The 25,373-nt window shown below is 65.4% G+C and overlaps 1 protein-coding gene across 4 annotated transcripts in view; it reads right to left on the bottom strand.

The window, feature by feature from the left end:
- ADGRB1 (adhesion G protein-coupled receptor B1) overlaps positions 1-25,373 on the bottom strand; it is an 85,415-nt gene that overhangs the window by 20,836 nt on the left and 39,206 nt on the right. For all 4 annotated transcript variants that reach the window (XM_028500450.2, XM_055091035.1, XM_055091036.1 and 1 more), the window contains 3 exons: positions 10,016-10,157; positions 1,712-1,815; positions 389-491 (listed from right to left, as the gene is read on the bottom strand). In XM_028500450.2, coding sequence (XP_028356251.1) covers positions 389-491; positions 1,712-1,815; positions 10,016-10,157 — 349 coding nt within the window. The remainder of the gene's footprint in view (positions 1-388; positions 492-1,711; positions 1,816-10,015; positions 10,158-25,373) is intronic.

Here is a 25,373-nt window from a genome sequence, read left to right as displayed (position 1 = left end):
CGCCAGACGCCACAGGAGCCCACCCAAAAGCCCCGGTCCGAGGGTGTGAGCCCACCCGCTCGGCAGCTGGTCACCCGGAGGCCACACGGCGAGGTACAGACAAGCTCAGACAGCCTGGTACCGATGGTGGGCCGGGGCCGGGGCTTGAGCTGCCTCATCTCAAAGCGCCAGTCCAGCCGGAGACTCCAGACGCCAAGTCCCCACGCCCTGGCCAGGTGACAGCCCCCTCCGGACTGAGCCACGTGGCTGCCGCAGCCAAAGGACAGCAAAGGGGTCCGCACAGCTCTGGCACCCTCCTCCCTAAGCGTCCCAGGGTCTAGGCTTCTGCTGGGGAGCGCCCCCCAACCTGGGACGCCGGGACGCGCGCGGCACAGCAGACGCCGCTTACCTTATTGCGGGTCTGGGTCTGCCCGATGAGGATGAGAGCGTTGGAGGAGATGATGGACAGGCAGAAGTTGATGAGGATGACGGACCGCTCTGAGCGGATGTACCTGTGGGAGAGGGTGGGCGGCCATGATCAGCGCCCAAAAGGGTCTCAGCTTCACAAGGACCGGGGTGCTGTGGCCGCTAAGGCCAGCGCCACCTCCTCCCCGCAGGCACCGCTGCCAGCACCAGCGCTGCCATCGTCCCCTCCGTCTCCAGCTCCATCACCACCACGCTCCCTCTCCGGGTCGCCAACCCCACGGGGTCGTGAACGCAGCTCACAGGGAAGGAGGCGCTGTGGAGACCGGGGGCCAAAACCTCAGAAGCACAGCGGCCTCGGGGGGGGGGGGCCGGGCCAGGGGGCCAAGCACGCCTCCAGGGGATTCAGGACAGATGGTCTGGGCGGGGGCTGGTGGCAGGGGCACTGGGTGTTTCCGGGTCGCTGGCCCTCCGGTGCCGCTGCCGCCCTCGGGCAGGATGGGGTGGTGGGGGCAGGAAAGCAGAGGCCACATCGACCCCTCCTCGCTGGCCTCTGGCTGACATCGTGCTGCCCTTGGAGCTGACGCACTGGGAATCTGGCTGGGCCCAGCGGGTGGCTGCTGGGCGGGTGACCTTGGCTTGACCCTGCCTGTCCTGCTGGCCCAAACCCCTGCTCCTCCGGGCCCAAAGTGGGACGCCGGGGGAAGGGACACGCTGCACACGGCTCCCTCGCCCCAGGGCTGGTGACCGGCTGGGACGGGGTCGCCCCACACCCCAGGGGCCGGCACCCAGGGCACAGGGGTCTGTGAAGAGGCCTTGTGGCCTGGGGGAGGGGGTGTGGGGCAGGCGGCCCCGCAGAGGCCCCCATCCTGACGCGTGACCCCGGGCTTGGGGAGCGGCCTTGCACGTCCACGTGCCAGAAGAGACAAGAGGCGGGGAAGTCGCGATCTTGGGGTCCCCGTGGTCACGGGGCAGGGTGCTCGGCTGGGGAGTGGGCTCGGGGCGCGCCTGCCAGCACCCGGGAGCGGTGGTGCGGGCGCAGCGCCGGGCAGGAGCGGGCAGGCCTGGCACCCCTGGCCGGCCCCCGTGCCCCCACCGTCAGTGCCACGCAGCGTCCGCGAACAGCCGCCGGGGAGGGCGGGCTGGTGGTGGCGCCCCCGGGGAGGGAGGAGGCTGGGTCCCCGCCCCCCACGGCCGCCCCTGAGGGAGGGGGAGTGAGACTGCAGCCCGGTCGCCCCGTTGCCGGGAGCGGTCTGCGCCGCCCGCCCCGCCCCCCGCCCGCGGCCCCGCCCCCCGCCGGGAGCACCACCTCCACACGGCGACGTAGACGGCGATAAGCAGCAGCAGGGTCACGGACGACACGCCGCAGCCCACGATGAGCGCCACCGACGGCCCGGCCGCCTGCTCCATGTTCTGCGGGGGCGGGCGCGGGGGACAGAGAGCGGGGTGAGGCCCGCGGGCCGCCCCCCCCCCGCGCCCCCCGGCAGCCCGAGCGCCCCCACGCCGGCACCTTCCGGCCTGCGCCCTCCCCGGCCAGGGCTCTCATCCCCTGCCGAGGGCAGGTCTCTGCCTGTGCCCCGCCCCGGCCCCACCGGGAGAAGTAGAGTCGTGCGCCCAGCCCGGCAACGCGCCCCCCGCCGATCCCAGGGAGGGACTCCCCCAGCCGGGGTCACGGGTGAGGTCGCGGAGGCAGCAGGCCCAGCGCCCCGCCTCGGACCGCTCGCCCTGGCTCCGCGGCTCTGCAGTTCCAGCCGCGGGCAGAAGCCGCCGCTCTCCGAAAGGGGCCCAAAGCGCCAGCTGCATCTAACGGGGCACTCAGCGCCCACCCCTCCAGACCCGGCCCCTCCCCGACACCCGCTCCACCCACCGCCTGCACCAGGCGCCCGTCCCCCCCCCCCTCCCCCACCAGGCCCCTTCCAGCTGGGCGGGCCCTCTGCCCTCCACGTGCCCAGGCCAGCCCCCGGGCTCGTCCCCAAGCAGCAGCCGCTCTCAGAGTCTCCCATGCCACCCCACCACGGCCCAAGCTGTGTCCGAGGGCCCCGAAGGCCACCAGGCCTGGCCCTGCCCCCCTTCAGCTCGTGAGACCACCGCCCGCACTGGGCTGCCCTTCGCCCCCACTCCACGCCTGGCTCCGCCATTCCCTCTGCCAGGGTGCCCTGCCCAGCGCCGCGTGGCAGGGCCTCGGGCCATTCTGGCCTTCACTTGTGCCCTCTCAGAGGGGCCAACGGACCCCACCGCTCCCCACCACGCCGCCCAGTGCAGCCCTAGGCACCGGCCGGTCCCTGCTTACGCATCCCTGCGTGCCCCCCGACGTGACCGCGTGAACCACGGCCACGCCGCAGCCCAGTGCCCAGCACACACGGCAGGCGGACAGCGTGTGCTTGCTGAGGAATGACCCGGGTCCCTCTGGGTCCAAAACCCAAAGACAGATGGAGGGCCTGGAGAGGGCGACCACCCACCGCTTCCAGGGCTGGAGATGACGGGCAAGCTCGGCCAGGGGACCAGGGGCTCCTCGTGGGCTTCCCCACCCAGGGCTGACACCCTCCTGCCCGTCCCAAGTCTAGCTTGGCCGACACCCTTCAGACCCCTGCTGACCCCAGCACGTGGCGGAGCGAGACTCCCACCCACTTCCTAAAGCCACGGTGGCCCTTTCCGCCCCCAGATGGGACCTTCCACCTTCCCTGGGAGCCTGAGGTCCCGGGGCCCCTGCACAGGGCACCCCAGGGCCCACCCCACTTGACACAGCTGCCCCACCCCCACCCCCATGGTGACCGTGCTGTGCTCTCCATCCGAGGCCTGGACGGCCCTTCCCCACACTGGAGGCACCACCTCCTGCCCCCAGGCCCCTCTGCTGTCCCTCTGTCCCAGCCCCGTCCCATGGCTGGGGCTGCCTGTCTGTCCCTGCAGGCCGGTCTCCTCATGTCTGTGAGCCCCCCTCGGCCAGGCCTAGCATGGACGCTCGGTCAGTGTGACTGGCTGGATGAATGGAGGCCCGGAAGGCAGGCTCCGGGAAAATGGAGAAAGTCGTTCAAGGTCACCCAAGCAGTCAGCGATCCCTGGGGGCCTGACCCGGGTGAGGCTCCAGCACAAACTTCTGTGTTTCCATACAGGCAGTTGGAGGGCCCCGGGGAAGCGGGGGGGGGCTCCGGGCTGCGGCCAGCACCCCTGAACTCACCAGGTAACCTCGGAGGCCCGGCCAGCTACGCAAGTCATGGGTGGCCGAGGAAGTGGCTCAGGCCTGCTTCGTGTAAGTGGCTCCGGCCCCGACCTAAGTGGCCATCTGCCTCCATCCGCCCTCATTAGGCCTGGCAGCCACATGCCCGCCAGCTCGCCCACCTGCCCTCCCGTGCCCTCCTCCTCCTCTCCGCCTGGCTCAGCCGTCACTTCTGACGGCCCTAGCCCTGCAGGTTCTCAACGATATGGGGAGGGAACAGGTAACAGAATTGTGGGCAGGGGTGTCAGGGATCTCAAGGTCTTGTTGGGAGGGCTGGACCGGAGACCTTGAGGGTGAGAGACTGGCCCCAACGCACACAGAGAGCAGGCAGAAGCGGGCCGGCCTCCTGCTGGAGACTGGCTCCGTGCCACCCCAGGGCCTTTGCACATGCTGGTCCCGCCACCCAGTGCTCTTCCCCTGACCTTCACACGGCTGGCTCTTCTCTTGGCTTGGCTGTCACCTCTGCACAGAGGCTCTCGCTGGACATTCAATCTGAGCCAGCCCCTCATCTCTCTGCCCGTCACCTTGTCTTGAGTCTCTTCAGGGCACCGGCCCCTCCCCCCCGCCCCCCCCGCTCTCAGAGTCTCCCATGCCACCCCACCACGGCCCAAGCTGTGTCCGAGGGCCCCGAAGGCCACCAGGCCTGGCCCTGCCCCCCTTCAGCTCGTGAGACCACCGCCCGCACTGGGCTGCCCTTCGCCCCCACTCCACGCCTGGCTCCGCCATTCCCTCTGCCAGGGTGCCCTGCCCAGCGCCGCGTGGCAGGGCCTCGGGCCATTCTGGCCTTCACTTGTGCCCTCTCAGAGGGGCCAACGGACCCCACCGCTCCCCACCACGCCGCCCAGTGCAGCCCTAGGCACCGGCCGGTCCCTGCTTACGCATCCCTGCGTGCCCCCCGACGTGACCGCGTGAACCACGGCCACACCGCAGCCCAGTGCCCAGCACACACGGCAGGCGGACAGCGTGTGCTTGCTGAGGAATGACCCGGGTCCCTCTGGGTCCAAAACCCAAAGACAGATGGAGGGCCTGGAGAGGGCGACCACCCACCGCTTCCAGGGCTGGAGATGACGGGCAAGCTCGGCCAGGGGACCAGGGGCTCCTCGTGGGCTTCCCCACCCAGGGCTGACACCCTCCTGCCCGTCCCAAGTCTAGCTTGGCCGACACCCTTCAGACCCCTGCTGACCCCAGCACGTGGCGGAGCGAGACTCCCACCCACTTCCTAAAGCCACGGTGGCCCTTTCCGCCCCCAGATGGGACCTTCCACCTTCCCTGGGAGCCTGAGGTCCCGGGGCCCCTGCACAGGGCACCCCAGGGCCCACCCCACTTGACACAGCTGCCCCACCCCCACCCCCATGGTGACCGTGCTGTGCTCTCCATCCGAGGCCTGGACGGCCCTTCCCCACACTGGAGGCACCACCTCCTGCCCCCAGGCCCCTCTGCTGTCCCTCTGTCCCAGCCCCGTCCCATGGCTGGGGCTGCCTGTCTGTCCCTGCAGGCCGGTCTCCTCATGTCTGTGAGCCCCCCTCGGCCAGGCCTAGCATGGACGCTCGGTCAGTGTGACTGGCTGGATGAATGGAGGCCCGGAAGGCAGGCTCCGGGAAAATGGAGAAAGTCGTTCAAGGTCACCCAAGCAGTCAGCGATCCCTGGGGGCCTGACCCGGGTGAGGCTCCAGCACAAACTTCTGTGTTTCCATACAGGCAGTTGGAGGGCCCCGGGGAAGCGGGGGGGGGCTCCGGGCTGCGGCCAGCACCCCTGAACTCACCAGGTAACCTCGGAGGCCCGGCCAGCTACGCAAGTCATGGGTGGCCGAGGAAGTGGCTCAGGCCTGCTTCGTGTAAGTGGCTCCGGCCCCGACCTAAGTGGCCATCTGCCTCCATCCGCCCTCATTAGGCCTGGCAGCCACATGCCCGCCAGCTCGCCCACCTGCCCTCCCGTGCCCTCCTCCTCCTCTCCGCCTGGCTCAGCCGTCACTTCTGACGGCCCTAGCCCTGCAGGTTCTCAACGATATGGGGAGGGAACAGGTAACAGAATTGTGGGCAGGGGTGTCAGGGATCTCAAGGTCTTGTTGGGAGGGCTGGACCGGAGACCTTGAGGGTGAGAGACTGGCCCCAACGCACACAGAGAGCAGGCAGAAGCGGGCCGGCCTCCTGCTGGAGACTGGCTCCGTGCCACCCCAGGGCCTTTGCACATGCTGGTCCCGCCACCCAGTGCTCTTCCCCTGACCTTCACACGGCTGGCTCTTCTCTTGGCTTGGCTGTCACCTCTGCACAGAGGCTCTCGCTGGACATTCAATCTGAGCCAGCCCCTCATCTCTCTGCCCGTCACCTTGTCTTGAGTCTCTTCAGGGCACCGGCCCCTCCCCCCCGCCCCCCCCCTTACTTGTTTGTCATTTACGTGGTTGTTGTGAATTCCCTACCTGCAATCTTCTCCCAACTCTTACACGTCTCACGTGCCCTAAACACTGATTTCCTTCCTATGACGCTGTCTTTACCCCGTCTCCGCTCCAACACGTGTGGCTCACAGCTACCCACGCGAACGAGCCCTACTCCACCATTGCCTGATCCCTGATCCCGGTCACACGCTGAGCCTTGATTCTTGTCAGATCAGTAGCCCAGTTTCGGGCACATCACAGAAGCGACGCCTCCAACGAGTATGCCTTAGAGACTGTTTACTACACGCCAGGCTGTGTGGATGCTGTAAACACCTCACCAGGTTCAGTCCCCACCAGGCTCTGAGGCAGGTGGCCTCGCCCCCTCAGATGTGACTCAGAGCGGTTACTCAACCCTCCGTGGTCACAGGCCTGCAGCGGCACAGCCGGGACCTGACACTCTGGCTGCATGCAAGGGTGGGGGGGGAATGCCTGGGTCTCATCTTCCTTCACTCCGTGCCCCCCGGGATCTAACCCCTCCCTGGCTCCTGGGGTGTGACCACAGCACCGCTTCTCTTCCGTCCTCTCTGGGGGCCTCGCTCTGGACTCCGGTCCCGAGACCACTCCATACCCCGAGATGCCAGCGGCCTCTGCCCGCTCACACCGAATCCCCACGCCCCACGTACACACCCAACTCCGCGGGTGGAGACAGGCAGCATCCACCCCCACACTCAGCCCCGCTCTCCGCTGCCACCCCCCCACCTGCTGGTGGGTTATTCCGCCCTCACGCCTGCTGGGACCCCTCCAGGACCCAAGACCACCACCTCCCAGCCACCCAGCTCCACTGACCTGGGGCTGAAGCTCTAGCTCGCCCGGGCCCCGGCCTCGCCGCGGCGCCCGCGCCCCAGCCCTGCCTGCCCTCTGAGCTCCCAGCCCATCTCCCGCTTGCTTCTTGACTTTCTCACCCTCCCCGGGGCGACCATCACTCCCCCCACCCCGCCCCGAGCCTGCTGGGACCTCCTGCTCACCCCTCAGGGCCCTACTCCACACCTCCTCCTCGTGCTCGTCTCCCAAGCTGCCCCTGGAAGGAAGGAGGCTGGTGCTGAGCCCCAGAGCACCTCCTCCCTCCAGCCTGGGCTCGCCTCCCCGTCAGACCCCGGGCTCCTCGAGGGCCCAGCTGCAGGCACTCAGAGGGGTCGGCACAGCGTGATGGGCTGCAGGACGGCAGTCTCCCTCTCGGCCCCTGCCCACCAGCAGCACCTCTGGGGCCAGAGCCGGCTGGGAAAAGACAGGAAGGTGGCGATGGCTCTGAGAGCAGGTGAGCGCAGAGCAGCGACCGAGCGCAGGCCAAGCCCCCTCCCCCGCGCCCTCCCAGCATGCTCCTCTGAGCCACGCCCAGGCCCTCAGGGGGTCACAGGATCAGCCAGAGCCCACTGCTATGCCATCCGACAGAGGAGGAGACTGAGGGTCCCAGCGGCCAGGCAGCCTGCCCTGGGTCCCGCGGCCAGCGGGTGGCTCTGTGGCCACTGACAGCTCCCGAACCCTCGGACTCAGCTGCCTCTTCTGGGACGTGGGGATGGGGTGCCCTGACCTGCCAGCCTGCGTCTCACCCTCCTGTGCAGATCAGGCTGACGCCAGATGCCCCTCTGACTGCAGCTGCTGAGCCCCCTGCCAAACAAAGCCTTGAACCCTTCAGAGACCAAAGCTCTGCCTGCCCACCCTGCACAGGGCTCCCGTCCGCTCACCCTCAGAGGCACCGGTACAGGTCAGCTCTTCCGAGAAAGGCCCCCTGGCAGCCCACTCCTCCACCCCCGGAGTTCCACCCGCGTCAGCTGCCCACCCCTCACCCAACACGCTCTCCATGCCAGGTGGCCCCGGGCTCAGCCCCCGAGCGGGATGCCACCTTTCGAGGATGCAGTGGCCCTGCCACGCTCCAGGCCCCATCCAGGAGGGTCCCTGTCAACCGGCGAAGCCCTCGCAGCCACCCGGAGCAGCATGGGGCCATTTCCGTTTTACAGGTGAAGAAACCGAGGCTCAGAGAGACTGAAGGCCAGTCTGGGGTCACCGTGTGTACGGGACAAGCCTGCATTTCAAGATTCGACTGGCACTGACCTCCTACGGGCCAGACCCTGGGCTGGGAGAGGGGACCTGGGCATGTGTCCTGCTCTGGAGCGCCCCCTGCTCCCCGAGGCGGCCCTGCCCCGCTTGCTCCGGCCTCACAGGGGACCCAGGAAGTCCCAGCCCCCCTGGCTGCTCCCCTGTGCAGAAAGCCACCTCTTCCGGGGAGCCCCCAGCTTGGCCCCGGCTGCTGCCTTCAGGGGCCTGCCCCCAGAATCGCCAAAACCAACAGTCCTGTCACAGGGACAGCCTGAGGGGGAGGGCACACTGGGATCAGGGCCAAGACCACAGACCCCTGTCCAGCAGAGTCACCCCAAGACCTTGAGCAAGCCCCCCACCCCAAGCCTCGATCTCCCTGCCTGTCGATAGGGGTTAGTGGCAATGACCTCTAAGGTCCTCTCCAGCTCTGACCCTCCAGGGGATCCTGGCTGACAATATCGCTCTCTCTCCCCACGTCTCAGAGGACAAAGCCTGCTCTGGAGCGCCCCCTGCTCCCCGAGGCGGCCCTGCCCCGCTTGCTCCGGCCTCGCAGGGGACCCAGGAAGTCCCAGCCCCCCTGGCTGCTCCCCTGTGCAGAAAGCCACCTCTTCCGGGGAGCCCCCAGCTTGGCCCCGGCTGCTGCCTTCAGGGGCCTGCCCCCAGAATCGCCAAAACCAACAGTCCTGTCACAGGGACAGCCTGAGGGGGAGGGCACACTGGGATCAGGGCCAAGACCACAGACCCCTGTCCAGCAGAGTCACCCCAAGACCTTGAGCAAGCCCCCCACCCCAAGCCTCGATCTCCCTGCCTGTCGATAGGGGTTAGTGGCAATGACCTCTAAGGTCCTCTCCAGCTCTGACCCTCCAGGGGATCCTGGCTGACAATATCGCTCTCTCTCCCCACGTCTCAGAGGACAAAGGGGGGGGCAGACTGTTCTCAGAGAGGCCTGGAAACATCTTCCACATGGACATGAGCAGAGAGCTGCGCCACCCCCGTCTGATGAGGGCCAGCCACCCCAAACACCCCCAAATAGGTGTCCCACTCCCAGTCCGTCCTCCATATCTGCTGCCTGAGGATCCTTCCACACCAGGCCGGGACCAGGGGGCTAAATGAGCAAAGACCCCTACCCTTCCCTTCCTCGGGGGGCCTAGTGACCCGGCTGGGGGATCCGGCTTTCCTAGGTCCAGCGAGGGCAGCTGGCCCTGGGCAAGAGCGCCCACCAGCCCCAGTTGGCCGGCCCCAGCCAGCAAGCTGGCCCCAGATGCTGTCGCCATAGAAACTGGCAGCCCCCACAGAAATCACGAGAACAAAAAGGAGGCCCCTGAGATGATGGGGCCTTCCTGGGGAGGGCTGCCAACCTGAGCCAAGCCCAGCACCCTCTCCACCCCCGGGACCCCTACTTGGGGACGCAGCTGCCTCCAGAGACCACGGTCCACTTGGGGTGGGTGGGAAAGGACTCCAAGGAAGGTGGCAGCTCCTCCCCCTCCCTCTCCCAGGCAGGCCAGGAGCCTCTGCCGCCAGCTGGGGGAAGGAACCCCACCAAGTGAAGGTGTCTGCCTGGCTCTGCCAGGCCAAGTCTTCCTCCAGCCCCTAGGGCCAGGGCCCAGACTGCCCGGCTCCCCTGAGGACCGGCTTCCTCCAGGGTCCTAGGCCCCCAAAGAGAGTTGGGGGGGGACTCACTCACCCATCAGTCACTCTCGGGGCCCCGGCCCGGCTCCTCCCAGGTCAGTGCCCAACTCCACACCGCCACCCACTCAGCTCCCACCCGCCCTCTCTAGAGGCCCGGGCCCCGCCGGCCAGGCCACGGGGGGCGGCGGGGCGCAGCCGCCCTTCCCCGCGCCGGCCCCGGAGGCGACAGTCGGCCCCGGAAGCCCCCGCCCCGCGCGCCCCCGCCCCGTCCGCCCGCCCGCCGCGCGCCCGGCTGGGGTCTCACCGCGTCGGCGCTGAGCTGGGCTAAGATGGCGAAGGTGGAGAGCCGGTCACAGAGGCAGCGCGTCCGGAGGGCATCGAGGGGCACCGTGCGGCAGCCGCGCCACGACCAGGGCCCGAGCTGCGGGGGGGCGGGGGAGGAGGGTCTGGGGGGCGGGACACACGGGGGGAGGGGAGACAGGGGCGGCGTGAGCGGCTGCCGGCCGCGCCCGGGCCCCGCGTCCCCAGCCCGCGCCCGCACCTGCGCCCGCCGCCGCGCGCGCCCCGCCGGCCCCCGGAGCCCCGCGCCCCATGGCCGCCGCCGAGCCACGGGAGAGCGACTCGCGGCAGCGCGGGCCTGCGGGGCCGGCGGGGTGCCGAGCCCTGGCCTCGCGCCCGGAGAGCGCCCCGCCCCAGCGCCGGGCCGGGAGGGGCGCGTGGGCGCACGTGGAGCTGGGCGCCAGCTGGGGGGGCGCGGCGGCCTGTGGTGTGCGCGCGGGCCAGGGCGGGACGAGGGGCGCCTCTGCGCCTCCGCCCCCGGCCCCCGCGTCGCGCTGGTGACCTTGGGACCGCCCCGCTCCCACAGCCACCTTCCCCGGCCCCGATCGGCCTTCCCCCCCGCCCCACGCACCCCGGGATCGGGGAAGCAGCCTGAGCGTGCCCCCTGCCGTCTGACCCAGGGCCCTCCTGCTGGCTGCCGCTCGGGTGGCTCTGGTTCCCTTGAAACCAGCGCTTGTTAGGGCCTCAGTGCGCCGGACTGAACTACACTGCGAACCAGTCGCTGTTGATCTAAGTCCCCCCCACCCCCATGCCGGCCCACTTGTCTGGCAGCGTCCAGCCAGGCACGCCCGCAGAAGGTGCCCATGGAGTGCCCTCCCCAGGGCCCTGGGCCTGCAGGCTGGAGGGCTCCAGGCTGAAGAGTCGAGACCGAAACCACCGTTCGGGAGCCACAGCTGGGAGTGGTCTGCTTCTGACCCCAGGGCCGCAAAAGCCCCCTCGCCCCCCAAATAACTCAGACCCGGTGTCTGCCCCGGGACTTTGTGGGGGACAGTCCAGGTCTCTGCGCAAGGGTCCACCCCGGCCCGCCCTAGATCCCCCAGCCCCGGAAGGAGGGAGCTGCAAGGCGCCTTCCAAAGCCTTCAGCCTGTCTCCCCCGTCCCAGCCCCTCTGGATGGAAGGCGGGCTGGGGGCTGAGTGGCTCCCACCCTGTGCACTCCCAGGGGAGCCCTAACCCCCACACACTGAGCGGGCGTCTCCTCAACACCTGGATTTGCAAGCAACCATCCTGGGCCACCTCCTGGCTGTGTCATCTGGGAAGTCAGCTACCAGCCCTAGCTTCAGTTTCCTCATCTCTAAAATGGGGAGGAGACGGCGGGGAGGATCACGTGGGACACGGTCAAGGCGCCCCCCCCCCCCACCCCAGCCCAGCACCTGCGAGAACGTCTTTAGGAAAGCTTAGGGTCTCAGCTTTGGGCATCCCAGAACCCAGAGCTGCCTTCTGTTGAATTTGAGATGTTATACAATCTCCTTCCTGAGCTTCAGGCCCCAGGGAAGAAGGGACACACTCTGGGCCCGCTGGATGCCCTCGAGTCTGCTTTTCTCTCTTCATTTTCCCCCCACGGGGAAGGGCCTGCCCCTGTTTTACAGAGGAGGAGAACTGAGGCCCAAGGTGACAGCTAGGCAGAGGCTAGGCCCTGGCTCCGTGGGGTGCATCAGGGCTCTGTGGCCCCAGAATACCCCCTCCCCCACGCCTGTCTGCTACTCTCTGAAGTGCTGCAAGAGGAGGGGACATCCCTCTCACCAGCACTGGCCCCCGAGCCCACGGGGGCCAGGGTTTGGGTGGCCCAAAGCTCATCCATCTTAGGGGCCCTCATAAAGAATGCCACGGGAGGGCCCCCGGAGCTTCCACCTCTTTGGCTCCTGACCACGCCTCCGCCCGAGCCTTCCCACCTTGGCCCACCTGAACCCGCGCTGGCCCGGGAGGAGCCGAGGTGTGCCTGACTACACAGCACAGCAGGGCCCAGGCAGGGCCAGGGCCAAGGCCACAGCCTGGGATGGAGGCCAGGGGCTCGGCTGCCTGTGTGGTCCCGCCTCCCAGGCCGCCATCCTGCACACCCGGCGCCCCTGGCGTGGAGGGGAGCAGAAATCAGAACCTATTAAGGCCCCGGTAGAGACCTCTTCTCGCCTGCCTTCCGCTAGAGAAGAAGACCCCAACAACCGCAGAACCAGAGACGAGAGCTGGGGGGTGGAAGGATCAGGAAAGGGCGTGCGGGGCCCTGGAGAGTCCCGGGAGATCCAGCCTGGTCTTCCCGCGCCCTCAGCGGGGCTTTATCAAGGCCTCACTCAGCTGCGCTGGGCACGGCACACTCCTGTCTCCCCTCGTCCCCCAGCACCACGCAGAAGGGGCACAGAGTGCTGAGCCCCAGCTGCGCCTGGTCCCTCCCACCCCCAGAGCACCCGATCCTCACGCCTGCGGTGCGCGTGCAAGCCACTGACTAGACACCAAGACGGCCAAGGAAGTGCAGGCCAGAAGTCCCCAAGACCCAGGACGCTCCGGGGAGGAGGCTTGCGGGCTGTTCCGGCCTGGAGACAGCGCCTCCCTCTCTCGCAGGCTTGTCCACGACATTGGCCACGTGCCCGCTCCTGAGAGCAGGAGTCTGTGGCCGGCTGGTCCTGGGTTCAGATCTCAGCTCTAGTTCTCAGTCCAGGCACGGACGCTGCCTCAGCCCTCCTACTCTGAGTTGGGGGGGGACCCCGAACCCGTCTTTTCCGCCTGCTGAAGGCTGCTGGGAGGGTTGGGAAGGGACAGCACCTCGAGGGCCGGGGTGAGGGGAGCCAGGCTGGCTGGGGCCGGTAGGCTGGCAGGTTCCCAGGCAGTGCTGGCGGGTCTGCAGGGCGCCAGGCTGACAGCTGCTGGCCACCTCCTGGGAGAAGGCCAGCCCAGGCTGCTGGTTCGCCCCACAGGACTCCTGCTATGGGCACTAATTAGCTTATCAGCCTCCCAGAGGAGGGGACGAGGAGGAGCACGGCCCACTCTGCTGACGGGGGGTCGGCTGGGGCCTGCCCTGCAGCCTCAGGCCATGGAAAGCATGAGGAGGCGTCCGCCCCTGGGCCAGAGAACCAACTGCTGGGGCTGGCAGCCTGGGAGGTGGGCAGCTTCTGGCCTCACCCAGACCCTGCAGGACCTCAGGGCAGGCTCCCTGGCCTTGGCCTCTCCCCACTCCACGGTCCCCCTGGCTCTGGCAGGCCACTGCCACGCGACACAGGGACAGGGACCCTCTCCTCGTCCCCTCCCCCACCTCAATATTAATAGCTTCCTGTGCATTTTATCATTTAATCTTTGCAGTAATCCTCAACTCAGCTGTGTAGATATAGAAACTGAGGCTCAGAGAAGCGGTATGATTGCCCGAGGCCACACAGCAGGACAGCAGGAGGGCCAGGATTCCAGTTTTTTATCTGTCTGACCAGCCTACAAGGCCTACAGTATTTGAGCCACTGAACTCTGAGGAGCATATCTGCAAGGGACCCTCAAGGGTGGCCCAAGGCCCAGACCAGGCGGAGGGGGGGCCTGCCTAAGGCCCACCCCACACCAGGGCATCGGCTGGGGACTGGCTGGAGCAGGACAGGTGGGTGGGGGTCCCTGACCGCTAGACCCTCGCTTGCATCTTAGGCACGCCCTGAACTGGGAAAGGTCAGGGGACCCTCAGCCGTCTTTCTTTAACAAAACCTCTAGGACGTATCCTCTTATACCCACAACATCTGGAAGTTCTTCACCATGTCTGACCGAAGTCCTTCCTGCTGCAGGTGACACCTGTTACCATCTCTGCAACACAGGCAGGTCGTTCCCTCCTCACACACAATCCCACACGTGGGAGACCATTGGTCGCCTCTTGACTGAGCTTCGGAAACTTGGAATATCTGGGTCACAGAGCCACGCCCCCCCTCCCAGGCCCAGGCCCGAGGAATCTGGGTCAGTGACACCCACCTGCGCCTCCCCACCCCCCAGGTCCAGGGCGAGAGAAGGAGCTGGAGCTGGGGCCCCTGCCAGCACTAGGAGGGCAGGAGCCCCTCCCTGCCTGAGGTGACGGGAGGTTGCAGGGGGCCCTGGGCCCCTCAGATCAGAGCTCCCAGAGAAAGGCTGTGCCTCCCCCATCGACCAGGGCCTCAGGAAGGTCCAGCCATTGCCCACCCCTCTGCAGGCCACCAGTTCCTCACCACAGGCTCCTCCCACCCTGCTCCTACCAAAGCCCCCAAGTCACCAAACCCCAGGGACGATTTCCCGTCCCTTTTGCTCCACTTCTGAGCCCTGAGCCGACACCCCTCCACGCGGGCCCCCACTGTGCGTCCTGACGCTGAGCTGAGACCTGAGTTTCCTCTGCCGCCCCCCACCCTTTGGACGCCTTGGGGTCGGTCCTGGATACACCGTGCACCCTCCCTCCCCCACCACGCCACCCTCATCCACCCACCTTGCTCCCGGGCAGCTGCCTCCTGCTCCCGCCTCCCCGGCCCCAAGTGCTCCTTGAGAAGGTGTCAGGCCAGTCACCGCCACGGGGAACGCGGCCCCTCCCGTGGCTGTCCGTGCCCTGCACGCCGACCAGCTGGGCCCGGCCTGGACGGCTCCGCCTCCACGGCCACAGCAGCCACGCGCCAGCGCCCCGGCTCTCACGGCGAGCCCGTCCCTGACCCGTGGCCTCCATCCGCGGGTCCTCCCGCCTCGGCCCTGTTCTCCCGCCACGTGTGATGGCCTGACGCTCCCGCCTGCATCCTGCTCTGGGAGGGCAGGGCCGGGGCCCGGCTGGCTCAGCCCGCTGCCCGCACCCCAGCGGGCTCGGAATGCTCCGCCACGACTTGCTATGGGGAGGCAAGCCAGGCCCCTCTTTCCCGCTGCAACCTGGCGGCGGCCTCCAGGACCCTCCCTCCCTCCTTCCTGCTCGTACTTACAGACCCACCGTCAACTGACCTTCCTGGCCAATGCACTGAGTCTCCCTTCTGGTCCCCACGCTGTGGCCACCACCCTGGTGGGACCCACCACTGCCAGCCTCCGCCCTGCCCTCCACCGCCTGTCCCCGCGCCACCATTTGAAATATGCCAGGACACGTCATCCTCTGCTCAAGACCTTCCCCCGGCTCCCTCCTCACTCAGGGACCCACAGCCCCGGGGGACTGGCCACCCCCTCCCTGAGCCTCCCCGCGCTCCCCCTTGAGCCTCCCCTCCAGCCACACTCAGACCGTGAAGCCCAGCTCCCCGCAACTCCCGCCCGGCGCAGACCCGCCTCACTCAACGCCTGTGCCAGCGCCACAACCTTACCCTGGTGCCCAGGTGAGGTGGCTCAGAGAAGGCAGCCTGGCCCCCACCCAGCTCAGGGGACTCCGCAGGGGACCTCCCCGGGGCCCAGGGTGGGTGGGGGCCAAGGCATGTCGGAGGCCCTGGGAGGAGGCTCGGCCTGTGGCACCCCTCCGTCCCGGTCCCTGCCGTGCCCGGACGTACTCGTCTGTCCCCGTCCCGCGAGGAGGAACTGGGCGCCCGAGGCCTGTTCGCACCTCTGGGCCAATTCCCTACCGGCCACTCAGAGCTGAGCTGCCTCCCCTATGAAGTGGGCATAAACCCTCCCCCCACATGCTGTCCAGGGAGACCAGAGGGACACAATGCCCAGCACAGGCCCCGGCACACGCGTGGGACATCAGGGGACAGTAACAGAGGGTGTGTGGAGGGCCCCCCGCCAGCCAGCTGAGCCAGGGCCTTTGCTGCATTCAGGAGGCCTCCTGCCGGCCCGCGAAGCAGGTGCTATTATGGGACCGTGTGCATCAGGGTCCCCTGGGGTTTGATGGGCTAATTCACACTGGAGTGTGAATGACTCACAGGGGTCCCCCCACACAGCAGAGAGAAGCCAGAGTGGGCACAGCTCACCCCAGTGAGGGAACAGGGAGTGGGCAAGGTGTCTCTGCAGGCAGGGGCTTCTAGGAGCCCCTGAAAACTCCTCAGACTGGCCGTCGTGCTCCCCAAACCACCCATTCCAGGCACAAGCCCTGCTGAATCACGCTTCACACATCCAGGGTGCCTACCTCCCACCTCCGCCTACTGACCTCTGACCCACAGACCAAGGCTTGTGCTGAGCCTCCCCTTCCAGGGAGCCTGCCTGGATAAGCCGTGAGCTCCTGAGCGCCGCACCTGGCTCCGCCAACAGGTCCTACCCTGCCGCCGTGCTGGGGCTCCCTTCTTGGGTCCTACCTCACCCAGCAGCTGGAGCTCATCATGACTCCCAAGCACCCCCTCACCCCCACTATCCCAGCCCTGGCAGCCCTGCCTGCATGCTCCAGCCCAGAGGAACCACCGGTGACTCAGAACACAGGTGCCCTCTCCTGCCTCCAGGCCTTGATCTTGACCAGTCCCTCTGACCACACACCCGCCTGCCCCCTGGCTGACTCAGCCTCGTCCTTCGGGGCACCCCGGGCGCACTGCCATCTCCAGGAAGTCTCCTCAACCTCCTGCTCTGTGCCCAACCCCCATCTGGTCACTGGCCTGTGAGAACCCCCAGGGCAAGCCCAGGTCAGCTCCATCCCCTCTTGGCTCAGGGCCTGGGGGCAACGCTCGTGGCCCTGGGGACCCTGGGGGATGGATATCTGCCTGACCTGGGTCTTGCTGAGTGCATCGCCAGGTGAGACCCATGCCCCATCAGGCCTGCATCCCTGCCCGTGTGGGGCTGGCTCTTGCGGCACCGATAGTGTCTCAGGCTGGCTCAGCATCCGTGGGGCTGTGACCAGGGCCTCCAGGGCTTCTCACGTTCCCCACGATGCCACGATACCAATCTCCTGGCTCCCGCCTGGCACCAGCCACGCTCTGAGTCAGGGCTTCTGGCCGCAGGCCTGCCCCCAGGCTAGAAACCTGGCCATCCTCAGGGCTCAGCGGCTCTTCGCCTGATCCACCCCACCCACCTGGGCAAGGGCACCGGGGCCCCTGGAGAGGCTGGGACCCTGAGCTCCCCAGCCTTGCAAGGAAGTCATCTGGCCTGGGAGGGCCAGGGTCCCTCCCGCTAAACCCCAGCCTGCCTGCCAACTCCTCCCGTCTCAGAGCCCTGCACCCCAGGAACCCCACCTGAGGCCTGTGCCCCTCCCTCAGACCCTCGGCTGGTACACCTCTGGCCCAGCTCTGTCCAGCCTGACACCTACCCCTACCAGCTGAGGGGCCAGCGCCTCGACACCCCACACCCTCACGCTCCAGCCGCTGGTGCAGCTGGGGGTCAGGCTGGTCCATCACTCACTCATTCAGCAAGCGCGTCCCTGGCCCGCCTGCTCAGGCCCTGTGCTGGGCACTGGGCACCTCCACAGGCACTTCCCCGGCTCCAGCAGATCCCAAACCTCACCACCCTCAGCTGGCCCAGCTTTGTCTCCTCCAAGACACCCTCCCAGACTGTGTGGCCTCGTGAGCGCTCCTCTCTGCCCTCCACCCCAGCCTCTCATCTCCTCGGGCTGGCGTCTGACCCTGTCTGCTGCAGTCTACCTCCAAAACTGTGCCATGGGCGCGTCCTGGTTCCCATGGCGGGGGGGCTTCAAATCCCCCAGAGAGCTGAGACCACCACCACCTTAACTGTCACCACAACCTCCACCCTCATGGCTCTCACTGAAACTCCCACCAACATCAATAACATCACCATCACCGTCACCACCAACACCATCAACATCAATACCAGCATTACGTATTAGAGAGATGCAAATCGAAACTACAGTGAGGTATCACCTCACACCGGTCCGAATGGCCATCATCAAAAAGTCTACAAACAACAAATGCTGGAGAGGGTGTGGAGAAAAGGGAACCCTCCTGCACCGTTGGTGGGAATGTAAATTGATACAGCCACTATGGAGAACAGTATGGAGGTTCCTTAAAAAACTAAAAATAGAACCACCATGGGCTTCCCTGGTGGCGCAGTGGTTGGGAGTCCGCCTGCCAATGCAGGGCACACGGGTTCGAGCCCTGGTCCGGGAAGAGCCCACATGCCGCGGAGCAGCTAAGCCTGTGCGCCACAACTAGTGAGCCTGCGCGTCTGGAGCCCGTGCTCCACGATGGGAGAGGCCATGACAGTGAGAGGCCCGCGCACCGCGATGAAGAGTGGCCCCCGTTCGCCGCAACTGGGGAAGGCCCTCGCACGGCAACGAAGACCCAACACAGCCAAAAATAAATAAATGAATAAATTTATTGAAAAAAAAAAAAAAGAACTACCGTATGACACAGCAATCCCACTCCTGGGCATATACCTGGAGAAAACCATAATTCAAAAAGACACATGCACCCCAAGGTTCACTGCAGCACGATTTACAATAGCCAGGATATGGAAACAACCTAAATGTCCAACAGAGGAATGGATAAAGAAGATGTGGCACATATATACAATGGAACATTACTTAGCCAGAGAAAGGAACAAAATAGGGCCATTTGCAGAGATGTGGATAGACCTAGAGACTGTCATACAGAGTGAAGTAAGTCAGAAAGAGAAGAACAAATATTATATAATATTGCTTATATGTGGAATCTAGAAAAATGGTACAGATGAACTTAATTGCAAAAACAGAAGTCGAGACACAGATGTCCAGACCAAACTTATGGAAACCAAGGGGGAAAGAGGGTGTGGGATGAATTGGGAGATTGGGACTGACATCTACACACCACTATGTATAAAAAAGATCACTAATGAGAACCTACTGCATAGCACAGGGAACTCTACTCAATGCTCTGTGGTGACCTAAATGGGAAGGAAATCTAAACAAGAGGGGATATACGTATACATATAACTGATTCGCTTTGCTGTACAGCAGAAACTAACACAACAGTGTAAAGCAACTATACCCCAATAAAAATTAATTAAAAAATACAATTATTACATTGAAAAAGAAACAGCATTACATTATCAACAGCCCCACCACCAGCACCAAGAATGACACAATGATACCACCACCATCAACATCATCAGACCATCATTACCACTACATCACCACCGTTGCCACCACCAACACCACCAATATCATCATCAATACCACTACTATTTCCACTCCATCGCCACCATCCCCACTACCAACACCACCACCGTCACCACCGTCACCACCACCAACACCATCAGCACCACCATTACCGCCATGTCACCACCATCAGCAACATCATTAACACGGCCACCACGACCACCAACAGCACAACCATTACTACCACCATCACCACCAACATCATCAGTACTGTCATTACCACCACGTCACTGCCATCGCCACTACCAACACAATCAACTTCAACACCACTATTGTATTATCAACAGCCCCGCCATCGTCAGCATCAGGAATGACACAATCATACCACCACCATCACCAACATCATTAATACCACCATCACCACTACCAACACCATCAATATCATCATAACACCACTGCCATTTCCACTCCATCACCACTATCCCCACTACCAGCAACACCATCAACACCACCACCACCACCACCATCATGTTATCAACAGCATCATCATTACTTCCACCCTCACCATCATCGCCACTACCAACGCCATCACCATTACCAACACTTACAGCAGCAACAATGGCACGACCATTATTACCACCATTGCCACCACCACCACCCATCACACCATCAGCAGCAACACCACCATTGCGCCAACATCACCATCACCACCAACATCACCATCATCACTACCATCAGCACATCACTTCCAACGCTATCACTCTCACCACCGATACTACCACCATCAACAGCACAATCATCACTACACGTCACCACCATTTCTCCATCTTTTCGGCCACCACGATTACACGATCGCCATGGTCACCAGCATCACCTCCGCTGTTAGCAATATCACCCTGACTGCCATCACCTCTGAACCAGCACCACGTCTGTGGACTGACACTAGCTGGTAACCCCCGTCACCAACATTCAACTCGCCATGTCCAGGGCACCGTGTAGGCGGAACCCGTCTTGCAGGAGGCCTCACCACCAACCCCATCAACCATGATGGGCTGAACCCAGGCAACCACCCCATCGCCATTATCCATCACAGCACTGACCGCACGCCACCCTCCAGGCATCTCCTAGTTCACCTGCCTCCCAAGATGAGCCTCAAGTTTGTTTCATCATCCCCCGTTTCCTGGTGCCTCTGCACCAAGGCCAAGAAAGGGTAATGGACACCCACAGTCACCCTGCCCTCCCTGCCAAGTTTTCCTGTGTCTACCCCACATCTTGCCCTCCCGCATCCCTAGTCGGCTCCCTGCAGAGATGAGGACATTAGTCCCTGCCCTCCCAATACCACACCAGCAAACCACCGAGCCGCCTGGCAAGCTGGGGTTTTGATTAAGACTTTTCTGCCTCAGGAAGCTAGCAACTGCACACCCCTAGTGGCGGGAAGCAAGTGTCTCGAGGGAGGAGGGTCACCGTGCGCCCTCCAGGCCCATCCCAGTGGCAGGGACCCCGCAATCCCCCAGCCCTGTCCTCACCAAGCCTCTTCAAGATCACTGGGGCCACCCAAGTGCAGGGCTTTGCAGGGTCAGGACCCGCAAGCTGGCTGTGTGGCCCGCGCAAGCCTCTCCACCACTCAGCCTCAGGCTTCTGGTGTGAGGTCTGGAGCCTGGTCTGAGCTTGGAATGAGCTTCTGGCAGAAGGACCAGGCCCAGAGCAGGTGCCCAGGAAGTGTCACTCTGTCCTTCCAAAACCCAGTCCCATTCTGCCTGTGCTTGATTACCTCAAGGCCAGAGAGCTCACCCCCCTCTGCTCCTAAAAAGAGGAGCTGGCGGAGGCCCCCAGGCCCACCTCTCACTGGACCACTTGTACCCCAGCACCCCAAATGCTCTCTGCCTCGGTGCCTTTGCACATACTGTGCCTTGGGCTTGGGGGCCCTCTACTACCCTCCTGCCCCGGGACTCCAGCTCACCCTTCACAACGAGCCCAAGCTCCCCCTCCCCAGGAAGCCCGCTCCTAGAGGTGGCCCCTTATTCCCAGCACGTGGGGCAGCCATGCCCCATCTCCCTGCCCCCTGCGGGCATGTGCTTTGCCTGAGTGGCTCGCTGCTGTCCCCCCGCAGGCTTCTTGGAACAGGGTGGGGGGAGGTAATGACAGCGTCTGCTTGCTGAGCATTTCCTGGTCCAGCTCCTTCACACATCGTCTCATCAAGGAACCACAGCCGCCCCTTGGACAGATGCGGAAACTGAGGCTCAAGGAGGCTAAAGGGCTTGCCCCCAGTCACCCGTCAGTGAGAACAGGGCCAGGATTGGCGTCCAGGCTGGAGGCCAGAGCTCTGCTCCGCCCCCCATGTCACACAGGGCCCGGGACACGTGCCGGGTGAAGCACCTCCCCGTGACACGACCGTGCGGGGAGCGGATGGAACGACACTGTGACCCTGTGGGAAGAGCAGGGGCAAAGGCCTGGAAGCCCGGGGCGTGCGGGCCTGGGGAGAGGTGAGCGAGACTCCGGGAGGATGCGAGGCAGACGGGGGCCCTGCGGGAGGAGGCAGGGTCTGGGCAGGGGCGGCCCCCGCACTGACCCCTCCTCCTGGGAGGACGAAGGGGCCCCAGTGCTGGGCGTGGGTGGGTGCTCAACTGAGGGCTGACGTCACTATGAAGACACAGAGCTCGGGAACGTCGAAAACAGAAGGACAGACAGACAGATGAAATCCCTGCCAGGAGCGGCCTGAAGTACCTCTGTCTCCAGCCAGGCCTGGTCCTTCCGGGAGAGGCCCCTGCTCTGTCCTCACCTGCGCCCTCCCTGCACCAAGTGGCCCAAAGAGGCAGCTGTCCCCCTCCCCCTAGGCGGCCCCTCTTGGAGCCCCCAGGTCTCAGTGGAGGAGGGAAGTGAGAACCCTCCCCCCTTCCTGGCACTGCCCCGTGCGCTCAGGGCCCGGCACTGACCTCCCCGTGGGCGCCCGCTCCTCCCTGAGGGCAACTCCAGGCTCTCCTCCTTGTCCCCCGCAACGCCGCCATCACCGGTGCGGGCACAGGAGGCAAGGAGGAGGCGAGGCCTTGAAGGGGCCCGGCCCAGCCCCAGGCCCCTGCGGTGCCACATTCCGCCACTTGACCAGGGAAGACAACGTGGTTGACTCGACCTGCCGCCACCCGCAGCTGCCCTGTGCACCCCGGCACCCTCCCGACACCGAGCCGCCCAGCACGGCCCGGCGTGGCCCCCGCTCCCATCCAGCAGCCCCCGGGAGCTCAGGGCTGGCCAATCCTGTGCCTCCCCTGACCCGTCAGCCCCGGCGCCTCACCCTCGAGTCTCCATGGACACCACACTCATAGGGGCGCACGCCCACACCACTGACACAGGGGCACCCAGACACACGGGGCCCCGCAGAGGTGGGAAAGCACAGGGACGGACGCAGCTGGACACGCCCAGCAGGAGACTCGTGGGCCCTGACTCTGCCCCGGAAAGCCCCCCACGCTCAGGCGCCCCCCTCCGACCCGACCCTCGAGCACATGTCTGTGATGCCCCCAGCCTGCTCCTGGCACCAAACCCTGCCCCCCTCCCCAGACGCGCCTCACCAGGGCGCCACTGGCCAAGCAGTGCCCTTTCCAGCAGGAAGAAAAAGAGGGCGAGAGGGCAGGGGCCGTTAGAATAAGCCCTCCCGAGGGCTTCCTGTGTACCCGGCGGCGGGGGAGGCGGCACGCTGGATGAGGCGACCCAGGCCCTGCGCGCGCGCGGCGGGCCTCACGCTCTGCCGGGGGAACAAACACGCGGCTACGCGGAGTCGCTGCAAATGCGGGTCAGAGCTGGGAGGAAGGGGACGGGGCTGGGGCTGCAGAAGAACAGGCAGAACGGCCTCCAGGCGCAGGTGGCTTTGAGGCCGGAGGAGAGGGCACGGGGGCCATGGACAAAGGCGCCAAGTGTTCCGCTGGCACCAAAGAGGGGAGAGGCGAGGGGGCCCATGGGGCGGCCGGCAGGGGATGCGGGAGCTGGGCTGCCAGCAGGGCAGTGGGGACGCTCGCTGCCCCTGGTTCAGGGCACAGCTGCTGTCCCTGGGCCGTGACCTCATGGCTGTCTGTCCCTTCCAGCTCCCCAACCCGGCAGGGGACAGGCAGGCCCGGGGTCAGACGCCCCTCGAAGAGAGGGCAGGACCACCGTGGGCCTCTGCCGGCCCCCCTGCTCCCCAAGGACGAAGTAGGGGACGGCAGAGAAGGGACGGGCGCTGGGGAAGGGGCTGAGCTGAGTCCAGAGCAGAGGCTAGGACGGGTGGGTGGTCTCGCCTCTGAGAGCAGCTCTGCACCCCTCCCCCAGCCCCAGTCCCCATCCAGGTGGGGGGAGCAGAGCATGTCCCCCCACCTCCCTCCCGTGCTCACTGATGACGTGGATCCCGAGGCGCTACCCAGGCCACCAGGGAGGCCTTCTGTGTCCAGCCCGTCTCCTACCCCATGCTCCTCCTCGTCCCCCTCAGCCGGCCTCCTCTGCCCCCATCAGGAACCAGCCGGCGTGGGAGACATTGGGCTGGGAACCGGCCGCTGACAGCGACCTGGGGACCCTGCCAAGACTCCCTTCCGCTGGCCCCCCTCGCTTGCCCCCCCTCGGCCTGGCCCCTCACTGCCCTCTCCAAGGAAACCAAGGATGGGGGAGGGGCAAGGCTCTTAAAGGGACCAGGACACGTACTTGGGCAAGGACCCCAGGGACGGGGCTGGACCCGGGCCCTCAGCGTCCCCCAGGACATCTGCACCCAGCAGGGCTGGGGGTCGGCACAGGCGGGGAGAGAGCGCAGACTCGCACGACCCACGGGGCGACCCTGGGCTTGTCACTCTGGACCCCGGCCCTCAGCCGGACTGAGAAAGCTTGTGTGAGTAAAGGAGAGGGTTCGAAAGGTGCCTGGAGTGGGCTCAGGCTTCGGGAAAGGACCCCACAGGCTCTGCGGGAACATCACGCCCTCCACCAGCCTGTCCCAGCGTCTGCTCCGCCGGCTCAAGTTACAGAGGAAGGGTGCCAAGCGCCCCAAGCCGACTGAGGAGGAGGCTGCTGCAGGACTTCTCAGAGCCTTCGTAGCTGGCTCGCGTGTGGACCGGGAGCACAAGACACGGGGGGCATCGAACCCCGCCCTCCCTGGAGCCCAGGCGGGACTGGTATCGGGCGAAACACCTCCCGAAAGAAACGCTGGCGTAGCGGGACGAGGACCGTGGAGCGCGTCTGGCCCAGGCCTGGCCGTCCTGACGTCCCCGCACCGGGCCTCAGCTACACCACTTTCCAGCGAGCGCAGAGCGAATGGTTTCTGAGGATCTTGCCAGCCCTGACTTTTAGGCTCTACGTGACTCTTGGCTGTTTTTAAAAAGGAAACTGCCAAGCATTTGCAGCTTCTACGAGTGAAAGATCCAGGGAGCTGTCCTTTCAGAACCACAGAACTTAACTCCAGGGATGTGCTCCTGGCCTTCATCAACGCCCCTCACCCACCAGCCCATCACCCTCCATGCATCCATCCACCTACCGACCCCCCATCCTCCATCCCCCCATCCTCCCCCATCCTCCATCCATCCACCTACCGACCCCCCATCCTCCATCCGCCCATCCACCCCCCCATCCTCCATCCACCCACCTACCGACACCCCCATCCTCCATCCCCCCATCCTCCACCCCCCTAAACATTTGAGAACTCTGCAAAGTCCTCCTTTCCCTCCTTAACAGCCCTGCTCCCAAGGCCCTCACTGCCACTGGTCAGGCTGGCGTAGGTGTGGGGGGCTGAGGGGGGGCGGCCTTGAGCCTCGCTGTGAGCAGTTGCCTCAGCTGTGGATGTTGAGTCTGTGTGTGTGTGTGTACAACTGGGGGCGAGGCAGTAGAGGGTCTGCCCTGTGGGTGGAAGCCTCTGACTCAGACTTTCCAAGACGACTGTGTCACATGGTTGACTGTTACGTGTGGCTGGAAGAGGAGGCAGCCCTCCACGCACGTGACACGTGAACGACTACATGTGAACATGCACGAGTGACTCCAGATGAGACACGGGTCAGGGCTCAGCGTGGGACCAGGGTCAGGGCTCAGCGTGGGACCAGGGTCAGGGCTCAGCGTGGGACCAGGGTCAGGGCTGAGAGTGTGACCAGGGTCAGGGCTCACAGTGGGACCAGGGGTCAGGGCTCAGAGTGGGACCAGGGTCGGGGCTCAGAGTGTGACCAGGGTCGGGGCTCAGCGTGGTACCAGGGTCGGGGCTCAGCGTGGGACCAGAGTCAGGGCTCAGAGTGTGACCAGGGTCGGGGCTCAGCCTGTGACCAGGGTTGGGGGTCAGCATGTGACCAGGGTCGGGGCTCAGTGTGTGACCAGGACAAGGGCTCAGTCTAAGATTGGGAATCTAGGCTCCTTCAGTGACCAGGGCCCAGTCATGGGTCAGAAGGTCACTACTTCTCAGCTGATGGTCACTGATGGCTCTCACCCCCCACTGGCACCCCCCCCCAC

This window comes from Physeter macrocephalus, chromosome 15 (assembly GCF_002837175.3).
Source record: "Physeter macrocephalus isolate SW-GA chromosome 15, ASM283717v5, whole genome shotgun sequence".
In the NCBI taxonomy this organism is placed as follows: Eukaryota; Metazoa; Chordata; class Mammalia; order Artiodactyla; family Physeteridae; genus Physeter; species Physeter macrocephalus.
This window is presented reverse-complemented; position numbering and strand designations above follow the sequence as displayed.